The 24047-nt window shown below is 36.3% G+C and overlaps 1 protein-coding gene and 1 long non-coding RNA gene across 3 annotated transcripts; one reads left to right on the top strand and one right to left on the bottom strand.

Annotated features, from left to right (window-relative positions):
• Nucleotides 1–275: 275 nt before the first annotated feature.
• Nucleotides 276–22256, top strand: LOC129925897 (uncharacterized). 2 transcript variants are annotated; one of them, XR_008777670.1, is made up of 2 exons: nt 276–651; nt 22028–22256. It is a non-coding gene; the product is annotated as an uncharacterized LOC129925897 (long non-coding RNA). The 2 variants fall into 2 exon arrangements; XR_008777671.1 differs by lacking the exon at nt 276–651 and adding an exon at nt 17453–18036.
• Nucleotides 9083–10349, bottom strand: LOC106070118 (sex peptide receptor-like). Its single transcript, XM_013229957.2, has one exon. The coding sequence runs from the start codon at nt 10130–10132 to the stop codon at nt 9122–9124; it is 1011 nt and encodes a 336-aa protein (XP_013085411.2). The 5' UTR covers nt 10133–10349; the 3' UTR covers nt 9083–9121.
• Nucleotides 22257–24047: the final 1791 nt, after the last annotated feature.

Raw genomic sequence — 24047 nt, forward strand, 5'->3', positions numbered from 1 at the left:
AGTAAATATAAGCTTTAAAAATGGAGATTTTCTTATTGTCAATGATTTTGGGGCTAATAAAAAGAAATATTTTTTTTTGACAAAGACCTATATTCATTTAAAACATAGCTGACGTTCAGTCTTCATCAGGATAAGTTTTTATTTTTAAATAAATGGAAATTTCCCACGACAAACATTGAGCATTGAAAGACATTATTTCCGATGAAATGTTTGCCTAATTTTAGTCACACTGTAAGGTTGAGTTACCTATATAATGTTATGTATATATCACTGTTTTACAGTCTTGCATTAGAAAATCATTATCTTCTTCTCCGAAAGAACGTCAGTAGGCTTAATTAATAAAATACAACTAAACATTAAAACGTGAAGCAAGTTAAATTATTTGCATCTAGGCGTATGCACAATAAGCTGCATTTAAGATAAAGCCTGTAAAAGTTATTTATAAACTTTTCTCAAGTGAAATATAAAATTTGGCTAAAAAAATGAGTTATGTGGGTCTCAGCATTGTCATCGCGGCGGCCGTGTTCTGTGTTCTTATCTTGTCGGGACTAGGAGTCTACATTTGCTATATCACCAGACATGGCAAGCCTCAGTACACCCACTTGACAGATGAGGTGAAAGTTGAGATCGAAGCCCAAACGAAGGACAGAGGTCAGTATATAGTTTTATATCCATTCTAGGCACCAGCATCCACAGAGCAAAAAATATATATGTATTGCTTACTGGCGAAGGTTCCAACTACTAATTCAAATATATATTACGTAAGCTTCTAGGAGGTATGGTAGCCTTGCTACTCTTGATAAGTCACTGTTTATAGTGTTTAAATTATATTATTATTATTATAACGGGTATCTGGTATCTTGGCCGATTCGGTGGGGTTGGGGGAGGATGGCGATTGCTTCTACAGCTCTACCCACTCCATCTCTTTAGTATTTTTAAGCAGAAATCATAGTGTTTGAACAAATTAGTTGAATATCTTTATAATATAAACTACTTATTGATATTTGAACCGATTTATATATTGTGTCACACCACACTCTAATCTCAAATTAAATAATTAGTAAATATAAAATGAGAGAGAATTGTACCAGCTGGGAGGGGCGATAGCCCCCCTCCCCCCAATCGGACAGACCAATACTTTTTTTTTAAATTTTAGTCAAGTTAAACAAAATCTGTCACTAACATAAGTTATATATGCTATAAATTAAATTCTTATACCGAGTCGCGCCCACTATCTATTCTCAAATGCCAAATGCAATCATTAGCAATAATTATAAAGACAGGACGTTTTCATGATTAATCGTTTTTACACTACCACTCCCTCCCGTTTCCGACGAAAACATGACGTTTTAAAACAGAATAGTCAAATATGACGGCAAGGTTTATGTCATTGCATATGAATTTATCGTAATTATTTTAAGTAAGACTTTGTTTTGGAAAATGTACAATTCATAAGAAATTTATAAGTGTAAGAGTATCAATTGAGATAAGTTCAGAGCCCAAATATTTTTTTCCTAGTCGCCATCCACCAACCTTTATTCAATCTGAGATTTTATTGTTATTATTAATAATATTGATATTATTTTTTAAAGATTTCTACTTCGGCGTCGACCGTCAAAGCCTTAATCTAAATATATGGGGTATCTTATTTTTTCAAGGAACAAATCGGTTGTATTTGCAATGTAGTAAGAGCCTGTAAATTCATATTAGAATATTTTCCAAGTTAATCATTATTCAAAAGGTTCTTGAAAACTAGATATTTTAGTGCGTTTTACCATCATTCTGTTGACGTCTTATTCTGACCAAAACAGACCTATTGCAAGAGGTCTCGCTTAACAGGAAGATGATATTACGACAAATAAACCTTGTAAAGATATATTTACTCTACATGTGCACGATTGTCAGTCACACTTCAGGATCGGCCCTTGCCACCACTTTATTTTACTTTTTTCGACCTGCCTTTTTAAATAAGATAAATAATGAGCTGTACATTTTAGGAAAATGTGTTTCTGCTGTAAAGAATGTAAGAAAACAGCTGCGAACTCCAGACCCACTAGCTGTCAATAGAAAGACCACCAAATTTACTGTTTTATTATTTTTATTTTTTTTTTGTTGCCAGAGGTTGAGAAACTGTTTTTTTTTTTGTCTGCTTATTAAAGATTTGTACACATGGCGGTAAAACTATAAATAGCAATATTTTTGGTGTATCCGGTGTTCAAAATAAAGAAAGAGCTGATTAAATATGTTTGTATTTTTATAAGGTATAGGATCATTTTGGGGGACGCGGTGGCGGAGTGTTCAAGCGCTTGGCATCCGAACCTGGGGGTCCTGGGTTCGAATCTCGATGAAGACTGGGGTATGTGACTTTAGTTGGGGAAAGTAAAGGCGGTTGGCCGTTGTGAAGAGATATGAAAAATATTATTTCATCATTAAATGCGGCTTGAAAAGTTTAGGTGCAACGGCTACTTTTGGTTTTCTAAAAGCAAACCGTTTAATTTATAAAATTAATTATGCAAGCGATTTTTTCATAAAAATACACCAATTCTAAAACAATTACGTAAATGTAAGGGAGGCAATGTTACAATATGCTAACAAAGATGAACGATTTTTGTGTATTTTCAGCATCACTAAGTCAAATATATTTTTAAAATGTACAGGTAATGTTTACAACAAATATAAATAATAGTTAAAGATGTTTTTTCTGGTCAACTAGCTGCTAAAATTAAAATAAAACATTTGTTTGTTTATAAAGGCTAATAATGCATTTTGTATGTAAATATCACGCACATTTTTTTTAATGGACTTTTTATACAGCGATTTTCGTGCAGTAGCGTAACGTCGCTACATGATCTAGTGCTAAACCAATTCCTTAAACTTTTTAAAAAAATCAGATTTTATTTATTTTTTGTTTAGTGCCCCCATCCGAATAAAAGAAGATTATTTTTGTGCGTTTTGTCTGTTGGTCAGTCTGTCCGTCACGATTATATTAAAAAAACTAGAGCTCTAAAAGCTATTGAAAATCTGATTTACACTTTAATGTTCCTCCCGTAACATCTCAATAGTTTTAAGTATCTAAAAATTAATTGTTCCGGATTTTTTTGTGCAAAACTAATCAACCCCAACAAATGTTTGTTTGCTCTTCTAATTTATATTACATTCAATTTCCATGCTTAAACGTTGCAAAAACACATTATCAATAATATGTTGTTCCGTTTTTTATGTAAATAGCATATTAATGCTAAATCAAAATCTCTATACTGACTTATATTTCATTAAGTGTAAAAATGTTCCGGATATTGTTTTATAAAACATGAATTATGCCTAATGATTGTTTGAAATCGCATAAGGCGTTAAAAAAAAAGTAATTTACTAGAATTGATTACAGAAAATTACTTTTTAGACATTTAATTTTCTTGTAAAACATAACATAGAAGTTTTGTAATCGATAAAGAAAGTTCCGGATTTTGTTTCTTACAAATCGTCGCCAGAAATTTCCGAATTTATTTAAAAATCTACTAACGCCAAATAATTGTTTGAACTCCCTCTTCTAATTAATAAACAAATAATCTTCTCATTTACGAAATAATGTTTTTACGGATTTTTATGAAAAATATTTTAACTCACTACTCTCTTACAGTACATTTAACTTTCTACCTAAAACATTAAAAAATCTAATTATCGTTAATATTATGTTCCGATTTTTAAGGAAAACAGAATCCAAACACCAAAGTAAGGTATGAAAATCTCTCCACGTGGCTGTAGTACATCTAATTTTTATACGAGACCATCCAAAAAATTTAATTAACGGTATTACATTTATCTGAAATTCTCTTTTTCTTTTACTATTTATACAAACATCCGGAACAATCTATTATATAAACTTTTCAATTGTGTTCATACCTAAAAATTATTGCGATGTTTTGAAACGTAAAATAAAGGTTAATCAATTTTTAATAACTTTTAGTTTTTTTTTTTATCAAGATGACGGACAGACCGACTGACAGACAAAACGCAAAAACAATGCGGCTTTGATCCTTTTTAAATAAATTCTATTAGAACTCAGTGCACCAATGTCTATGAACCCTCGTTAAATATCTCGTGTAAATAAAGACATTTTTTTTATGGTACCGGTACTAGCCTATTGTGAGGTAATGGATTTTTCTCTTTGACGTCATATGAATGGACTCTTTCAATGTAATGTTAAAAGAACGCACTCGGTGCACCAATGTCTATTAACCCTCGAAAAAATTGCTTGTATTAATGAAAACATATTTTAGTCTAACTAAGCCGTGTGACGTAGTGTTTTTTTTTCCATTGACGTCACATGGAATGAATTCTTTAAATGTAATGCTAAAAGAACGCACTCGGTGCACCAATGTCTATGAACACTCGAGAAATGGCTCGTGTTGATGAAGGTGATTTTTAGTCTAGCTAGGCCTTGTGACGTAGTGTTTATTTTCCTTTGACGTCATATGGAATGAATTCTTTAAAAGAAATGCTAAAAGAACGCACTCGGTGCACCAATGTCTATGAACACTCGATAAAAGGCTCGTAATGATGAATGCGATTTTTATTCTAGCTAGGCCGTGTGACGTAGTGTTTTTTTTCCTTTGACGTCATATGGAATGAATTCTTTAAATGAAATGCTTAAAGAACGCACTCGGTGCACCAAAGTCTATGAACACTCGATAAATGGCTCTTATAGATGAAGACGATTTTTAGTCTAGCTAGGCCGTGTGACGTAGTGTTTTTTTTCCCTCTGACGTTATATGGAATAAATTCTTCAAACGAAATGAAAAAAGAACTCGTCATAGTAATGTTTATTAAACCTCGTTATGTGACTCGCGTTTAAAAAAGGAATGATATCTTGATTTAGATCTAATCTAGATTTTTTAAACTAGATCTAGATTTTTATTACAGTATATCTAGATCTGGATTTATATTCTAATTAAAATTATTTTAGAGTCTAGATCTAGATCTAGTTTAGACTAAAATAGACTAGATTAAGATGTAGAATTTCAATTTCTAAACTTAAAGTGTAAAAAAAAGTGTAGATTTTCATTTCCAAACGTTTTGATCAATATTGTAATGTTTTAATATACTAAAACTAATCTACTATTTTTTATTAAATTTAAATTTACATTTACGGCAAATGAATTATTACTTTTGACCATCGGATGGCTGCCTGGTCGTGCGGTTTGCGCGCTGGACTGTCGTTCAGATTTATGGATGGCCCAGGGTTCAAACCCTGCCCGCTCCCATCCCCCGTCGTCCTGCGGGAGGTTTGGACTAGAAAGTAATTATCTTCAACTCTTAAGGAACATCCGAAACGTGTAAAACATTTTACATCAAAATTAAATCACCTCTTGAATATTATTTGCTAATATGCAGATCCGACAGGGATCCGACTTCGACGGGGGCCGCCTCTGAGTTTGTGTAACACAAACTCTCTTTGTAATCTTGTTTATATGATAATTTTGATGCACATTTTTGATCTGCAGAGCCATTTTTCTGCGCGCTTCTGTTTGTAGAACAAAATAATTCATCCATGAAGCATTAGACTTTCACCTTAGGACTAAGCTTAGTTGAAAACCAATGGGCCAGTACCTAGCGGTAACAAAGGAGACTGCAATGCATTTTTTAGTTGGTAACAGTGAAATGTCTTTAACATTGTTTAGTTATCACGAGAATCTCCATTTCATCAAACACATGATATTCCTAGTTTTTTAAAGTTTTCTCTTGTCCTACTTTATAAGTTACTCTCGTCCTTTTTGTCCGCCACTATAAGGCCATGTCCTCCTTTTTTTCCTCCTTTATAAGGGCTTGTCCTCTTTTTGTCATCATTTAATAGGGAATGTCCTTCTTTACAAGGACATGTTTTTCCTTTATAAGGGATTTTCCTCTTTTTGTCCTCCTTTATAAGGGCTTGTCCTCCTTTTTGTCCTCCTTTATAAGGACTTTACCTCCTTTTTGTCCTCCTTTGAAATGCATGTATCTGGTAAGCCTACTATTCATGTGTTTTTTTTTTATTTCCGTATTAGAATCAAGATTACTTTAATTAATCATATCACTAATTAACAGAAGAATCTAGAATACCGGTAACAGTGTATTTAAAGTATTAAAACACATTAAGCTTTCCAAATATAGTTGGTTAGATATACATTACTTTCTCTTCAAAATAGATGAAAAATAACTTCTGGATTTTAAAGCGAAACAAACTCACCTTATCTTTTCATTTCTTCCAACGGACCAGATCTCTTAACCACCGCACTTCAATAGTTTCGGTTTGTGAGGGTCAGTCAACGAAATCTCGGGTGGAAAAAAGAAAGTTCTAGCTCTTTTGTAGTTCCCCCGTGATGCCTGGCACTGCGCGCTTTGCGCGCCCGGAGGAAGAGTCCCAATCAGTGGCGTCGTCACAGTTGCTTTCACCCGGTGCGGTAAGCGAATGATGCCAGCTTCTCCCCCACCCAACCGAAATACTTTTAAAAACATTGAGAAAATCTCTGGAGTTTGGAACTCTCTGCTTCATAGGACACGTCATCACTACTCATAAAAAAGGGGTATCTGACATTGTTGGTCATTGTTCTGGCCACACGACACGGCTGTTGGTTATTGGACATAGAAATATAGGCGCTACGCTTTTACGCACTGCAAGGTTTCATGAAAATTTGATGACGAAGGAGTAACGGATAATATTTGTCATATATTGGATAGACATCTGAATATGTCTGTAACAACACGTGATAGCAGCCTACAAGGTCCTGAAATGTGTGAACATTTTTTTCAAAAAGGTGCCGGTACTCTGTACCGGTACGTACCGTCTACCGTCACAAAAAAGCCCTGCATATATATATATATATACATATATATATATATATATATATAAGCTTATATTAAGTGTAATTGTTTTAATTAGTTGGATCCAGTCATGCAATTGTATATTTGATTGACATATAAGTCTGTGTGATTAGAAATAGTTTTAATCAATTGTTTTTGTTTCGCTTTTAGCTCTTTTCAATGCGCTATGATCCTATCAGTTGTTTAGACCAGCTGTGTAACTGTAAGGTGGAAGAAGGGGATATCTTGTGAATGTTTACGTGGTCGTTTTTTAATTGCATAAACAAACGTTCACTCAGGACTCGAGTCCTTATACCGCAACATTAGTCATGTACGATTTCTTTCCCTTGTTCAAGATACCAAAACAAATTAATTAATTACCAATAGACTATTTGGTTAATTTTTTAAAAATTAATTCTTGTGTTGTCAGGCATAATAAGTGATAGTGCAAAATGTCAGCTAAATGGGAGATTGCGTGTGGGAGTAATAATGTGTACCTCTTTTTACCATACATATAGGCAAATAGACAGACATTTTTACCATACATATAGGCAAATAGACAAACATTTTTACCATAAATATAGGCAAATAGACAGACATTTTTACCATACATATAGGCAAATAGACAGACATTTTTACCATACATATAGGCAAATAGACAGACATTTTTACCATACATATAGGCAAATAGACAGACAGACAGAGTTGATATAAGATTTGTGAATATACTTATATAAAGCGAATACATTAGATCAATATTTTACTATCCATACTGTTTGACTAAACGCGATTTCGCTTTTAGTTACAAGAAACCAATTCAACTACATTTACTTTCATACATTATCATCGATTCTGAAGATAAAGGATACGTGCAGTATTTTACGTGACCACGCAGACCTTCTTGCGACCTGCATATTTTGTCACATCTAATGCAGACAAAGCCGTTGTCCATCGGAGATCTATTTAAGTTCTCTTTTCGTCGTCGGCGCCTGTCTTCGGCAAGTGCTGTCTTTTGGGTCTCTAGCGTGTGTCTCGCGACCTTCTTGTGACCTCTCCAAACCGTCTCAGGCATTCATTGGTCAAAGGCATGCATTGGTCATTCGACTTATAAATTAAATAACAAACAAACAACAATAAAAAATATTAGTTCACCTTAAAATAACGTTTTAATACGACCATTGTCTAAGTATCTACGACCATCAGCATAAAAGTCAGTCAATAATAAGTAATTAATAACACATTTAAACATATTTACATGAATGATAATATATTTTTTTTTAACTAACAGAAAGAGAAAATAAATAAAAAGGGAAGGAAGCATGGAATTCATTTTACCCCTTTCATCTTTCCAACGTCAAAGTAATGTCCCCTTGCAGAGACCTTTCCGAATATTAATGATCTTTAAAGCCAGAAAGAAAGTTGGCCAACCGACGATACCCATTTACACTAAAAATATTAGTGAAATAATAAACAATGAATTTTAGCTTTAATTACATGCAGAATTGTGGATTAAAATATAGGAGACACATTATTGCTTATTCTGTTATTATAAAACTATTATAAAATCAACTTATTACTTACTAGGTTAGTTTTTTTTGTATGCATCCTAATATTCACACACAGTACACGAACAATATGTGACAGATTGTAGAGCTGCAATAAACAAATTGCTTTATTTCCCGCGAATGGCTTTTGTACATTTTGTTTGTTGTACATGTTTTCAACGTTCTTAAAGATAATTACCTACACTTCAATAATTTCGGTTTCTGAGGGCCAATCAACGAAATCTCAGGTGGAAAAAAAAAAAACAGTACTCGCTCTCTTGTAATTCCCCCTTGGTGCACTACACTGCGCGCTTTGCAACCCCCTAGGGAGGAGTCCCAATCAGTGGCGTCGTGGCGGGCAGGGTTAAAATCCGTGACCATCGAGCGACAAACCAGAGCACATGCCACTGAGACTATTCGTCATAAATGGCCTGAGCACTGACTTACAACTTCCCAATCTGTGGGCTGTGGAGACCAATACCTCGATGCCATGTCACGGGTCTGTATGACGTAGTAACGAGTAGTAGATATGGGTCCATTAATAATCAATACGACGTTTTTTTTTTCCTTAGCTCCATCTCTTCAAAATGCTTGAAAATTTCACTGGATTCCTGGAACATTTTTTTTGGGGGGGGGGGGGGAGGTGGAGGGAGGGCAACCAAGTGGGACCCTAAGTTATACCTTATCTTTCTTATAAGTAAACCCAGCACTGCAAGCCTCTTTTAAAAACCGTTCAAATGTTACGTAGTATTGTGTAGGCATTTAGACTTCCAATCGCAACAGGAGAACATTTCCATGAAAGTATCTCTAAATTTTTGGCTCATTGTGCAGTAGATGACAAAGTTAATTCCATTGTTCAGCAAAGTGATGTCGTTGATCAAAGCTCCTAACGGAAAATATACGGAGTCAAAAAAGTTGCTGTGGATCGCAACAAGTAGCAGAAGAATTCCATGCGGCAACTCAATCACAATAAATAGTACCACCACGACCAGCAACATTCCAGTGGTCCTGTTGGTCTTCATTTGTTTTTGGATGGTGCCTTGACCACTTAAATTTGACCTACTTTCCGATGCTCTTCGAAGCTCTTGGATTAGTAAAATACTTAAAACTAAAAGCAATAAACATGGAAGAAGTCTGACAAACAGGGCTGAAAACCAGATGGTAAACCTTTGATTAAAATCGTATTCTTCCACTCTGTCACGTATATCCCAGTGGGACACATTATTATAAACAGGATAGACATATGTATAATCCAGAAAATTAGGAATACGAACAACAGTAATCAAAAGACAAACAACAAAGATAGTCAGTTTAGCTCTTTTTTGGCTACACAAGGTGGTAGCTCTTAATGGAAACCTGACGGCGATGTATCTAAAAATCGCCAACGAAACAGTCAGCCAAATAGATGCACTATGGAAAATAACGACTACAGTAGAATAGAACTTTGAATAGCTAGAAATACTAAAAGGATGAGGCGTCTTGACAAATAAATCATAGTTTAATATAATAAATGGAATATGAACTAATGACTTCAGACCGTCAGACACTGCCAGGGCGGTCAGTAAAATATTCGTTGTTGAGATCATTTTTTTCCTTGTCAAAATGAACACGTTTAGAACATTACCAATAATCCCAAACACACTCAGGACTGTTGAAATATAAGCATGTATTCGGTAATACTCTCCAAAGAAAATTCTAATTTCTTTCTCTATTCCTAACCAGTAAATCTCAGTTTCATTGTCTGACGTCATTTTTGGCAATGCTTATGATCCAACCTACAGAGAAAAACGTTTAACTGAATTTTACAAAATATATTATAGAAAGTTGAAGTTTTAAAGTAACAAAACACAGCAGAGAATTAAAATTCCGAATCCGAACTAATACAGAGAAATGCCCGATGAACAGAAATGTTGTAGCTATCACAAAACTTGAATAGACATCATATGTTTCTGAAATAGATAAAGAATGTTGATATAGAGTCTACTAGTCTATATCTACACTAGAACTCATATGATTTAACACGTTTAATCTTCAAATTAGGCCTACCTAGGCTAATGTTATAATATATATATATTTATATATGTACTAGCTTTAATTTTACCCGGCTTCGCTCGGGTTTTTCTTTCTACAAATAGCATGCATTTATTCCGTTTGAATACTCAATAATGACGTGAACAAAGAGATGATAATTTAAAAAATAAATCAATTCATCTAGTATTTTATAATCAAATCGAACGCGTGAATGTAATTGTTTATATGACATTGTTAGTTTAATTTTATGTAGCTCTAGATTTAGAATCTAAACAATTCGAATGCCAGAGTAGTCTAGTCAATAAATAAAAACTTTGAGCCTAGTATAGTAAAAGACTATAAACACTGTGATGTGAGATTGTTTCGACCTAGGTATAATGTGTTGACCTAGATACATTAGCCGTGTTTCATTCATCATTTCGTAGCTAAGTACATACATACATACATACATACATACATACATACATACATACATACATACATACTACATACATACATACATACGCCTTACTTTCTACTTTATATATTAGATATGTGTGCGTGTGTGTTGAGCACCTTGCTATACGGAAGTGAAACTTGGTCAACTTACTCATGGCAGGAAAAAAAATCGGAATGTCATCCGATGCCTAAGGCGGATCTTTAAAATAAGGTGGCAAGATAAGATAACCAATGAGGAAGTTCTACGAAGAGCAGGATGCCAGGACATTCGCTCTGTTATCAGCAGCAGACGCCTTGGCTGGCTTGGCCACGTTCGTAGAATGCCAATAAGTCGACTTCCACAAGACATTCTGTATGGCGATCTAATGGAAGGCAGGAGAGCTGATGGTCGCCCATTTTTACGTTATACGGATGTATGCAAACGCGACATGAAGCTCTTCAAAATCGACAATAGCAGCTGGGAAAAAGGAGCACTCGATAGATCTACATGGAGAGAGAGCATAAAGGAAGGGTCTCGGATTGCAGATGTCATACACTACAGAAGCAGAAAGAAGGATGAAAATGCTAAGGCGCCTGGTGATTTTATATGCCCAACCTGCGATCGCAGCTGTGTATCAAGGATTGGCCTCTTTAGTCACACAAGAAGTTGCAAAGGGAAAAGATCGTCTCTCGAGACGTAAAATGCCACACAATATATATATATATATATACATATAGATCTGGGCTCTATGTAGTCTTATTTAGACTGTCAAGTGTAGGCCTCTATAATGAGAATATGCCAAAACTGCGTGCTATAGAAATGGTTTGTTATTTTTTTAAACTTATAAAGAACTCAAACGAAGTTCGTATCAAAATCTTTTTAAAAAACATTTGAATCAGTATTCTATTTAATGAGTTAGTTAATAAACGGAAAATATATTTTATAATAATCCATTGAATAGGCCTACATATCACATTACACGTTTTCAAACTTACCAAAATCACATTAGCATCACATTTCAACATATTAGGCTGTAAAACTTTAAAAAGCAACATCTCAAGTAAATCTGTTCTCTCGTGACTTAACGTTACTTCCGTCTGGTGCTCTGGAAAGTGCGATATAACCCTGAGGAGAGTCAGTCCCAACATGTGCTAGTAGATTTCAGCCCACGCACGATACGCACAGAAAATGCTGACACCCCAGACCTCTTAAAATAAATCTAAACACATCTAGAAGTAACCCGGATCTATTTCCCCACCCAAATACAAAACAAAACAAAATGTATTTTAAAAATAAAAATTACAACATACATTTCGAAGTGCGGGATGTGTTTGCCCGCTTTATGTAAAATAGCATTCTCTCGTACAACCAATTAAAATGCTGCGCAAATGATAAATAATGAAGTCACCATAATTCTCCAGCATTTGCTCTTTAATTATCTAATTACCGAATCTGGAAACAGGGTACTCATCCGGTATCGTTCGCTAACCAAGAGTTCAGATTACACTTTGTGAATCTGTAAAGCGCACGCAGGGCCGGCCTTAGCAATAGCGTGGCCCTATGCGAAACTGATTTCGAAGAGGCCCAGTCTGGGTAGGGATAAGCATAATGTCAAAACATTTTGAAAATATACGTATGCTCTATCTTAAAGGCTGACAATGATTACTGTCTGGACGTAGGACCGGATTCAAACTGGGTAAGACGCTAAGCAATTTGAGTTATGGGATCCTTGATAATATATTTTATTTTAGTATATAGAATTTATGCTTTGAAATTTAAAGAAAGACAACTTGCTTATTTCTCTTAGTGTTTTGATAACTCTAAGTAGATTATGACTACCGTAAAAAAAACAACAACAACAAAAAAAAAAACAAAAAAACAAGCAAAGTAAAAAAAACAACAAAAAACAAAGCATATCTAAGGAGAATAACTCCACATTTACAGACATAAATCTCAACACTGTAAGATTTACTTCTCCTAATCAATATCAAAAACTAAAATAATTAATTAAATAAAATTACATGTATAAATTTATGTAGATAAACTTATTAACAATACGTGATTAAATTACTTTCATGATTTTTTTTAAAATTATTATTTCATACATTGTTAGAAACAATGAATAACTGTTTAAAATCTCACCTTGATACGTGACTGGGAATGGGCAGGAATAATGTGAACAACAATTGTACCAGACAGACAGAAGGAGTGAGTTAGTATAAGTTTTGAAAAAAAAAAAAAGCAACAACCAGCCCTAAAAACCACACGTTTCCAATAAAATAAGAGGGGCGGGGGTGCGGGAGAATATTTAAAACCAAAGAATGACCCCCCCCCCCATCGCCAACCCTCACGATAACACTAAGACAGGTAGACAACGCAGGAAACATCTTTAACAAATTATAGGAAATTCAATACCAACTAAATACTCGTCAGACAAGAAAAATATAAAAAATTATACATTTTTTTTTTTAAAAACAAAGCTTAGGCCTATATGAAGTGTAATTGTATCTATTAGTTTGGATCAGTCATGTAATTAAATTTGTAATAGGTCTAAACCAACACAAATAAATCTGTACAATTAGAAATATTTTTACCAATTGTTTTAGTTTAGCTCAAATTTCGTGCTTTTAGTTATCTTATCTTATAAAATACAGACGTTACTTCAAAAAAAAAAGAAGATGATTAAGTCAATGCCCTATGGTCCTATCATTTGTCTTGACCAGCTTGGAAAGAGGTTGGGGGAGTAGAAAGAAGAGGCTAGCTGTATGAAAGTTACCGTGATTGCTTTTTAAATGCATACAAATGTAAAACTTAAATTCAAAATGGACAGATCAAGCCAATACTTCCAATTTCTTCTTCTTCTTCATCGGTCTCATTGTTATGTTGGAGTGTTCATATGACTAGACCAATACATGAGATGAACTGCGCAGTGGTTTCCAAATCATGGAGCTCTCCATATAGTTTTCTTTCTATTGGGGTGATTTGGGGCCAATGTCTTATACGGGCCTCTTGGTAGAGAGAACAGTTTTGGAGGACGTGGTCGGCATTTTCTGGTGATACTCTACATGGGCAGATTTCACTGGTTCCAATTTGAGCTTCCGGTACATGTGTTGTCGCATTCTGTTGTGTCCGGTCCTGAGTCGAAAGATTAGACGTTGGTCTTGTCGGGATAGCTTATAGTAAGCGTCATCTTTCTTGTGATTTGGATGAGAGCTCGTCCATTTCTCATTTATTTTATTTACAATTAATTTCTTCATTTCTTCTGGATAGAGTGCAGAGTTTATTTGAGAGTTAGTTCTCCCACTCTTGGCGAGTGTGAATACTTCCAATGAAGAGCGTATGAAAATAGAAGGTTGTATTTTAAGTTTCAAACTTTTAAGCGACGACCTAATTCTCTACACAAAGGGATCAATTCAACTTATACCACAAATCTGACAAGTACAACTTATTTCCTTTGTTCGGTATCAAACAAAATAACTAATTACCAATAGTTAATAAGGTTATTGGTTAATTGTTTTATTGGTGGTTTTTTTTCTGTCTATAGGCTGAAAGGGAAACATTACTTATTCTTTTACTCTACTGGTTTTGTCATGTACAAGAAATACTGGAACACATAACTAAATGCTATTTAACCTTAGTGAGGCCAATCTTAGATTAAGTATCTTGTCACGGAAGAATGTGTGCATCATAGGCGTAGTGAACAAAATGTGCGCCCGGGGCGAGGTACTTAATTGGCGCCCCCTCCCCTTTTACCATGAACATATATAGGCGCCCCTCTGTGTGTGGCGCCCCCTGAGGGTAGCACCCCCTCCTTACTTCGCCTCTGGTATGTATGTGCGTATAATCTATTTTTACTTATATATGTCAGTTGAAACGGATGCGCGAATGACCGGAAGTGTGGGAGTTTTAGACAAGGACAGAGGCCAGAGTGTGATAGATGCTAGGAGGGGCAATAAAGTTTCTGTGCTCGAATTCACCGAGTTATTAATTGTTTTGTAATTACACCTGAACCCAGGGACACCCTGACCTGGTGAGAAACTAAGATAGCTTCTATAGAGCTAGATAGAATAGAAAGCTGTAGCATATTTTCTGTTAGGGACTCCTCGTCTAAAAAACAAACAAACGCAAAATAGAGCCGTGAGATTTATAACAAACGAACACCTTTAGTAAATTCAATAAACTTAGAGACACTTCATGACAGAAGACTTAAAAGTATAATACGTAAAACACTGAACCATAAATTACAAATATAAAAACAAAACCTGATAAAATATTCAGAAAGACACAAAGATAGAGGCACATTTCTTATTCCAAATGTCAGAACAAATTCGTACATATGCTCCTTTTTCCTTAGTGTCATTAGAGAATGGAATGGGTTGCCTGAATCAGCCTGGAGTACCAAGCAGAGATGAAGTCACTGATCAACATGCATGACTAGATTGACACATGAAATGCGTAGGACGTAATTGTCTTCTCTTTTGAAGTAACCTCTGTAAGTGTAACTATAAGATAAAAAAAGATGCTCATACATTTACCTAGATTGATAAAATAATCTCTTTACACCAGAGAGTCTTATTCTGTAGGGATGTAGGCTACGTCATTTCCGCTACGTTATTTCAATGCATAACACTAGCAATTAGTTCACACTAATAACACAAGCATAAAAACAATGTCAGAAACAACTAGAAGAAACATTCACCTTCTCTGTGTTTTAATTATTCCCTGGTCATGTTGCAATAATTACAATAAGTGCCATTCAATTAAATTGGCTCCCCTAAATGTTAAAATATCAAAATGTGTTAGCCGCCGTCACGTGAACAAGTTAACCAATAGAACACGAAGAAATGCCGCATTTCCATTACGTAAAGCAGTGTTTCTCAATCTTATACTAGCGACTCCCCCTGATAAAAAAAAATGATTATGTTTGTGCCCGCATCCCCGTTTTAGACAACAAGTAGGGAAGGGAGCTGATGGAAGTTTCAGAAATTCATTCTCCTGGCGTGTACAAAGCACACTTCTCTTAGTAAGAAGAGCGAGGGTCAAATGAGGAGAAAAAAAAAGAAGTGCTGGACGGACCGCTAGTAACGTGTGAGAGACATTGGAGGCAGTAGATCATGTTCAATGGACCTCATCCACCAATCGTAAACAAACAACATTTAGTCACGTCATAATATTGATAAAATAAGGAAAAAAAAAGTCACTTGATAGCAATTAGGTATTAAAAATTAGATCGTTATTTGGATAGAAGAGAAAGAGAATCACGTGACTAAATGTTTGTTTACGATTGGTGAATGAGGTCCATTGTAACCGGCTTGATCTTCGTAAAAGCAACCTAGAGTAATCAAAAGGATGTTTTGTGGTGGATTTCCTTTGTGAGGGGCGGTGGCTGAGTGGTAAAGCGCTTGGCTTCCAAACCGGGGCCCCGGATTCGAATCCTGTGATTTTTCAATTTCCGGATCTATTGGGCGCCCTCCGAGTCCACCCAGCTCTAATGGGTGTCTGACACTAGTTGGGGGAAAAGTAAAGGCGTTTTGGTCGTTGTGCTGGCCACACGACACCCTCGTTAACAGAAACGGAGGACCATTACATCATCTGCCCCATAGATCGCAAGGTCTGAAAGGAAACTTTTACTCTTTTTTACTTTTTATTCTTTTGTGTAGCTGAGACTTTTGAAGAGCGATTACTTCACTCTTTATAATTAAAGAATCTTCATCTTCATTGGCCTGCTTCAGTCGTAGAACGGATTATGGTTCATCTCGAACACTTTTTCCTATGGCTGTGGAGCCCTATTTTGGAGAGACACTCCCGTCCACATATATTGCAGGTCAATGTGGCTTTCGCTTTGGTGGTAGAGGAGCTGGCCTTTATTCCGTGTGGCACGCTTTTCTTCAAGGGTCGAGGCCCTTGTTTTCTCGCTGTCCATAGCTTTCTTGGTCACCGTCTCTCTCCAACTAGTGCGGTCTAGGGCTATGTCTTCCCAATGGTCAGTATCAATCAAGAATGATAGATTAAAAAAAAAAAGGAATATTTCTTTACCCTTCATCTACCCCCCCCCCCCGCCACCCACATTCATAAGACCCTTTAGGTGGCCGGCCCATTTGGGTACCGGCCCACCGGGCATATGCCCAAAGGCCCATGTAGCAAAACCGCCCCTAACCCCCCCCCCCTACAAAAAAAATCCTGGTTACGCTCACGTATAAATCTACGTATTGGAAATTCTAGTTTAGTGATATAGAATATAGATCCAGACTTGGAAACATTGAAAGACTAGCCTAGACTAGAATACTGGGTCTAGTTAAAGAAGATTTTAATTTCGTCCAGCGAATGATGTCTACCTGAGACGGTGCGCAAAATGTTCCTATACGTCAATTTGTTTATTTATTTTAACTCTTTACCGACTATATGCGGGAATTTCCATTGACGTATGTTCAGGATATAGTTTTTCAGGCCAAATTTAATTTTATGATGATTATATTTTGAGAAAATTTTTAAGGGTCAAACCAGAGTTTTCATGCTGCTTATTAGCTAGTAACTGTTACCAAAGATATAAATAAACCATAAATTTTCTTGGATAATAGAGCCGTTTTCAAGAATGCTGTCCATGCAGGTTCCAGGTTCCATCCATAGTTTGAAACTTATGATAGGAGTTATAAAAAAGATAAGAAATCAGCCCAATTAATGTCGTAAATCGTGTCCAATATTTCAAGCGTTTGTTTTCATTTTTAAAATGAAACAAGCTTACTGTCAGCCATTTTACACGCTATTTTTAGCTTTTTTTTAAATCGGAAATTACCGATACTTTTCATATGCTATAATCAATCTTATGTTAAATGTAAACAGAGCCTGTGTCTGTGTTGATATCAAAGTCAAAGACAGATCTTTTGGCTTACGCAATGCCTATTGCTGTCATTTCTGGGATAAGATCATGTCGTGTTAAGGATCTGTACCTAGTATTAAATATCCAGACACATTAATACACACTTTATAATTAAAAAAAAACTTCGATTTCTCTCTAATAAGGTTTGAAGAGGTCTGTTAATGCTATGGACTATATTGGCGTGTCTGTTTTTATAATTGTGTCCGTGATGTGTGTATTGCTTCTGGGTCTATGCATTTGGTGTACAAAGAAAAACAAATGCTAAAATTATTAGACGATGGAAGCGGATGGCAGAATCAATACTGATCACCCGAAAAGAGATCAAACAGGTAAGATGGTTATTGTTTTTACCTTGTAGAGAGCGATTCGTGCCGAAAAAAACAAACTATGAAACAAAATTTCTTCCTACATTGTAAGTCTATATAATATTTAATTACTGACTGATTTACAAGTTTCAGACTTAAAAAAAAAGATTATAAAGTCTTAATTCTAGAGGCGGGTAGCCACGGTATGGATTTGAAACCGAGGCCATGATATAGCCTACAGTACAGAGCGGAAGAATTGTCGTTAAATAAGTTCTCTTCTAAAGATTCAGAAGATGTGATAATAGAGTCCGGGGTTAGAATAATTTTAAAAAAAATATCTACATAGCCTTATACTGTAGATTGGGATAAATGGTCTCTCATCTTAATTATAAATCTAACTTAAAACTAAATTTAAGGCCAGTGGTGTATCTAGGGTGGGGGTAGGAATGAGGAGAATTTGAAAATCCCCCCGGGCCCCCACTTGAGGGGGACCCCAAAGGAGTGTTTTTTTGCATTAAATATTAAAAATTACGCAAAATACGGGGACCAAGCCCCCTCCCCCGGGCCAACAAATGATGCTACGCTACGCCCCTGTTTAAGGCTAATAGAAAATAATGTATTAAAATTTAAGAACAATGTGCAGGTCTCTCTTCCCAGCATTGGATTCATTGTGAAGCAATATTAAATTGCTGATATTTCCTGTTTTATTTTATCTTGAAACCTACGACCAACTTTTATCGACCAATTTCTTTTTGACCGGGCCCCCCAAAAAAATCATATTCTTAGTACTTAGTACAGTGTGGTGTTGCATTCACCCTCACCGAACCATTTGTCTACACAATACACACAGCCCACCCGTATCTTTACGCAGGACCAGCACCATTAGCTCTTTACATAGGGAAGCCCACGCCGCTCATTACAGTTGGATGCTCTCTAGCACACCACTCCAAAGTAGTTGTGCTTTATCGAATCTTTATTAGTTTTTTTTTTTCTCTCAAGCAATCAAATTAGCTTTGGTATTCTTAATTATTATTATCATCGCTTTTGTAAAGAGCGTTTTCATGCTACTATAGCTGGCTTACTGTACGTCTTAATCTGTAAAGGTAACTGTAAAAAAAAAAAAAAAGTAAAGTTCCCCTTTCAGACCTTGTGGTCAATAGGTCAGATGATGTAAAGGTCGTCTGTTTCTGTGGCCTACGGTTAACGAGGGTGTCATGTGGCCAGCACAACGACCAACCGCCTTTACTTCTCCTTAACTAATGTCAGTGTTGTGACACGGTTACTGTGTCTGGTCAACCGTGACACACGGTCAAGTGTTGGGTACCGGAGAGTTAGCGGACTTGCGGGAAGTGACGAGTGTGTAAACAAGAAGAGAGGACGTCAGCTAGTGAAGTTGGTGATCTGTGTATAATGTTTGCCGTGTATATATGTTTTGTTGAAATGCTTCACAATTAAAAGGCACTTTAAACGTAAAGGGACTTGTTTCTTCACAGTCAGGTACTATTACAGCTGGGTGGACTCAGAGGCGCCCGAAAGATCCCGATATTAAAACTTCCAGGATTCGAACCCGGGACCTCGGTTCGGTAACCAAGCGCTTTACCGATCAGCCACCGCGCCTCCAATCTGTAAAAAAAAAGGGGGGGGGGAGGTATTTAAGAAGCCTGTTCGTTTTCCTATAATGGTCATTGTTCATTTGATATTTGGTACATTGTCCGATTTCTTAACTCATTTCTTTACTTACAATTACAAGCGCCCAGTAGACATTCGTCTATAGATGCGTAAGTTTCCTTGATTTTTGTTACGAATGCTTATGTAATTGTACAAGTAAGTTCTAAAATTAGAAGAATCCTTAATGACACAGATTCGATTTTAGCGTAGAGATAAGCTGGTATTTGTGCCAAGGCTTCTCCTTTGTAGTCAGAGTTTGTCGAACCGATTACGCCAGCACTATAGAATTGCTGTTATTCATATTTGTTTAGAGCCCTTCATGCTACTATAATGTGCACAGCGCGCTCTGGTCCAGTTAGTGTATGCTAAATGTGCACAGCTCGCTCTGGTCCAGTTAGTGTATGCTAAATGTGCACAGCGCGCTCTGATCCAGTTAGTGTTGGCTAAATGTGCACAGCGCGCTCTGGTCCAGTTAGTGTATGCTAAATGTGCACAGCGCGCTCTGGTCCAGTTAGTGTATGCTAAATGTGCACAGCGCGCTCTGGTCCAGTTAGAGTATGGTAAATGTGCACAGAGCCCTCTGATCCAGTTGGTGTATGCTAAATGTGCACAGCGCGCTCTGATCCAGTTAGTGTATGCTAAATGTGCACAGCGCGCTCTGGTCCAGTAAGTGTTGGCTAAATGTGCACAGCGCGCTCTGATCCAGTTAGTTTATGCTAAATGTGCACAGCGCGCTCTGGTCCAGTAAGTGTTGGCTAAATGTGCACAGCGCGCTCTGGTCCAGTTAGTGTATGCTAAATGTGCACAGCGCGCTCTGGTCCAGTTAGTGTTGGCTAAATGTGCACAGCGCGCTCTGATCCAGTTAGTGTTGGCTAAATATGACAGCCTACACGTGCACATCTACTAAGCAGCTAAGTGGAGCAAAAGATATCGGATCGTTTCACTAGATGAAGTTGTAGATTCTTGCTTGTACACAATTATAACTCAATGTTTCTGGCTAATCATTAATTTATCAATTACATCTACATCGTCTGCCTGGTTTATTAGATAGCTATAAAAGTGTTACTTAAAATTACTGCATACAAATTAATTAATATTTCTGGTTGAAGAGTACCACATCACAAACTATTAATTTGCAAAGAGATCATGTTGAAACATTATTATTCTTATATCAAATGTAACATGGTGGCTGAGTGGTCAAGCTGAACCTGAGGGTCCTGTGTTCAAATCTTGGCGAAGACTGGTGTTTTTTAATTTCGGGGAAAGTTAAGGCGGTTTGGTCGTTGTGCTGGCAATATGACACCCTGTTTCCCTAGCCGTTGGCCAAAGAAACAGATGACCTTAACTTCATCTGCCTCGTAGACAGAAAGGTCTGAAAGGGGAACTTTATTTTTTACTTCTGTCACATCGAAAAGCTACTGTTAACTATTGTATGGTTACCTTCTTGCCTAATTTTCCATGCCATAGTTTAAATCCTTCATTGTTGTTTCTTCTTTATGTTATTGTAAAATACATACACCAGTATAAAATATTTTATGTTTCAAGAGTGTGGGACATTTTAGTAGAAAATAAAATTAAGCATGGGTATTTCATTATAACCACTGTCAGTTCTATTAATAGAATTGACCCTAATGACGTCATATTTAAAAATGCTTCAATTAAAAAAAAACACTATGAGTTACGGTTCTTGCTCAACACACATACATATGAACACTCGCTTAGACGCACACGTTAAATTTTATTTCATTTTCTGTTCTTGTGTGTAAAGCTTACAAAGCAACAGTAACAAATAAACAATCCTTTTAAAGACGGGTAAGTTGCTAATCTTTGAATAAGTAGGCCTAAATACAATGTTCGCCTCGCCCCTAGAGATTGTCTGTAGGAAATTGTAAGAAAGAAAACAAAACCCAGTATAGTAGTTTAAGATTAGAAAAAAAGAATTTTATCATGTGAAGCAGTCAACAAGTATCGAACTAGTTTAGTCAAGGATATTATAAAGTAAATTACATTTATATTTTCAAACATTGCGATCTATAGAGCATATGATATAAAGGTCATCTGTTTCTTTGCCCAAAGGTTAACGAGCAGGGTGTCATGTGACCAGCACAACGTACAACCGCCCTTACTATTCCTCAACTAATTTCATGTACCGTTACAGTTGGGTGGACTCAAGGGCGCCTTAAAAAAAATCCCGAAATTCAAAATCCCAGTCTTCACCCAGATTCGAACCCAAGACTCCCAGGTTCGGAAGCCAAGCGCTTAACCACTCTGCCACCGCTGAGATTAGGCCTATTCGCATTAATATAATTATATAAGTATTCATTCATTTTTGTTTTCTTTTCAACAGAATGTAGATGAACTTAAAATGACGTTACAATCAATCAACTGTGAAGAGATCTGATACAGAAAATCAATCAACTGTGAAGAGATCTGATACAGAAAATCAATCAACTGTGAAGAGATGTGCTACAGAAAATCAGTCAACTGTGAAGAGATCTGATACAGAAAATCAATCAACTGTGAAGAGATCTGATACAGAAAATCAATCAACTGTGAAGAGATCTGATACAGAAAATCAATCAACTGTGAAGAGATGCGCTACAGAAAATCAAGAACAACTCTGTATGGCCAACATTAGATAAGAGAGCTCTATCTATTTCAGCTTACACCAGTTCAAGACAAAGAAAAAATCTATGACCATTTGGGCTCTCACTGCCACTAAAAGGATAAAAGAATCTTCAAAGACTTTTGTTCGGGTAATCTGAACTTCAAAACAGTTTCTGTTGAAGGACTGGACATTTGTTTATTTCTAGCATTGTATCCAGTCATGGTTCATCCACCAGACTTCATGCATCTGATAAACAATGGAGGCTTCAAGATTCAAACTAGAACCTGTGCATTGCATGAACAAAGAAAGCAGGAATTATTTCATGCTCATGATAAGCATAAAAAAACTTACCTTATAAAGGTGAACGAACACACACAGTATAGTATCCCCGAACAAGATTTAAGTGACATATGACATATCAGTGACATATGACATGTAAGTGACAATGTACTATGTATCGTGAACTGGATTCGATGCCCGAGTGTTCTTTAGTCTCAACATATCCCATGGATGACCAAGATTGTACGGCCATCTTCTTATTAGCCTACGAAAGCATGAACTTTATATCGCTGTAGTACGTGGACTCCTGGGTTACTGTGTCCCCAGGTCAGCTAGATCTAATTACTTACACTACCTGCGAACGTCTGCATGCCAGACTTTGGACGGCAGGCAATACGGAAGCTTGTATTGCGTACGTGTGTACAAAAAAAACAACAACACAATTCTTCTTATAAATCTCAGACGTTACTTCGTTCTTCTTCTAGATCTCAGACGTTACTGCGTTCTTCTTCTAGATCTCAGACGTAACTAAGTTCTTCTTATAGATCTCAGACGTTACTAAGGTCTTCTTATAGGTCTCAGACGTTACTGCGTTCTTCTTATAGATCTCAGACGTTACTGCGTTCTTCTTATAGATCTCAGACGTTACTGCGTTCTCCTTATAGATCTCAGACGTTTCTAAGTTCTTCTTATAGATCTCAGACGTTACTACGTTATTACGTCCTACAGTTCGTTATTTAGAATGTGGCCGACAAATTATTAAGTCATCATTAAGTAATGTTATAAAAGACATTTCCAGCCCAAATACATAGATCATTATTCAATACACAGAAGATTCAGTGCGTGGATAGATCCGCAAGAATAGTGAGCATAAAGGAAGGGTCCCGATTTACAGATGCCATGCACAACAGTAGTAGAAGGGTGAAAGTGCAACGGCGCCTGGTGATTACAGATGCCCAACCTGTGACCGCAACTGTGTATCAAGGTCTTGCGTCTTTAGTCACACAAGAAGTTGCAAAGGGAAAGCATGAAGTCTGGAGACCTAAAATGCCACAGACACAGAAAATCTATACATTTTTTAAAAGTCCATTCCATTATTCTCTAGGCCAGTGTTTCCCAAGCTTTTGACCTATGTGTACCCCTTTTGTAACTTTTGTAATATAGAGTACCCACCGCCCCCCACCCCCACCGCACTTTAATGTATTAACAGAACATACTAAATGGGTATTTTAAAAAATCAGCATAATTAATGAGGTGCAACGTGTACCCCCCTCCCAAGTCTTCCCGTACCCCACTGCTCTAGGCCAGGGCTAATGAATGAGAAACGTATGCATGGACAAAGTGTACCATGTGTCTCACAAATATAACTATGTCTCTCTTTGTGAGCAAATAATTATGCTAGTTATTTTACGACATTATTATAAAGTAATAATCGCAAACCAAGGCAATATATATATATATATATATATATATATATATA

Source organism: Biomphalaria glabrata, chromosome 4, assembly GCF_947242115.1.
Source record: "Biomphalaria glabrata chromosome 4, xgBioGlab47.1, whole genome shotgun sequence".
Lineage (NCBI taxonomy): Eukaryota > Metazoa > Mollusca > Gastropoda > Planorbidae > Biomphalaria > Biomphalaria glabrata.

Bases quoted from the DNA above. Each gene is read 5' to 3' on its own strand.
- LOC106070118 (XM_013229957.2), bottom strand. From the start codon at position 10,132: ATGACGTCAGACAATGAAACTGAGATTTACTGGTTAGGAATAGAGAAA.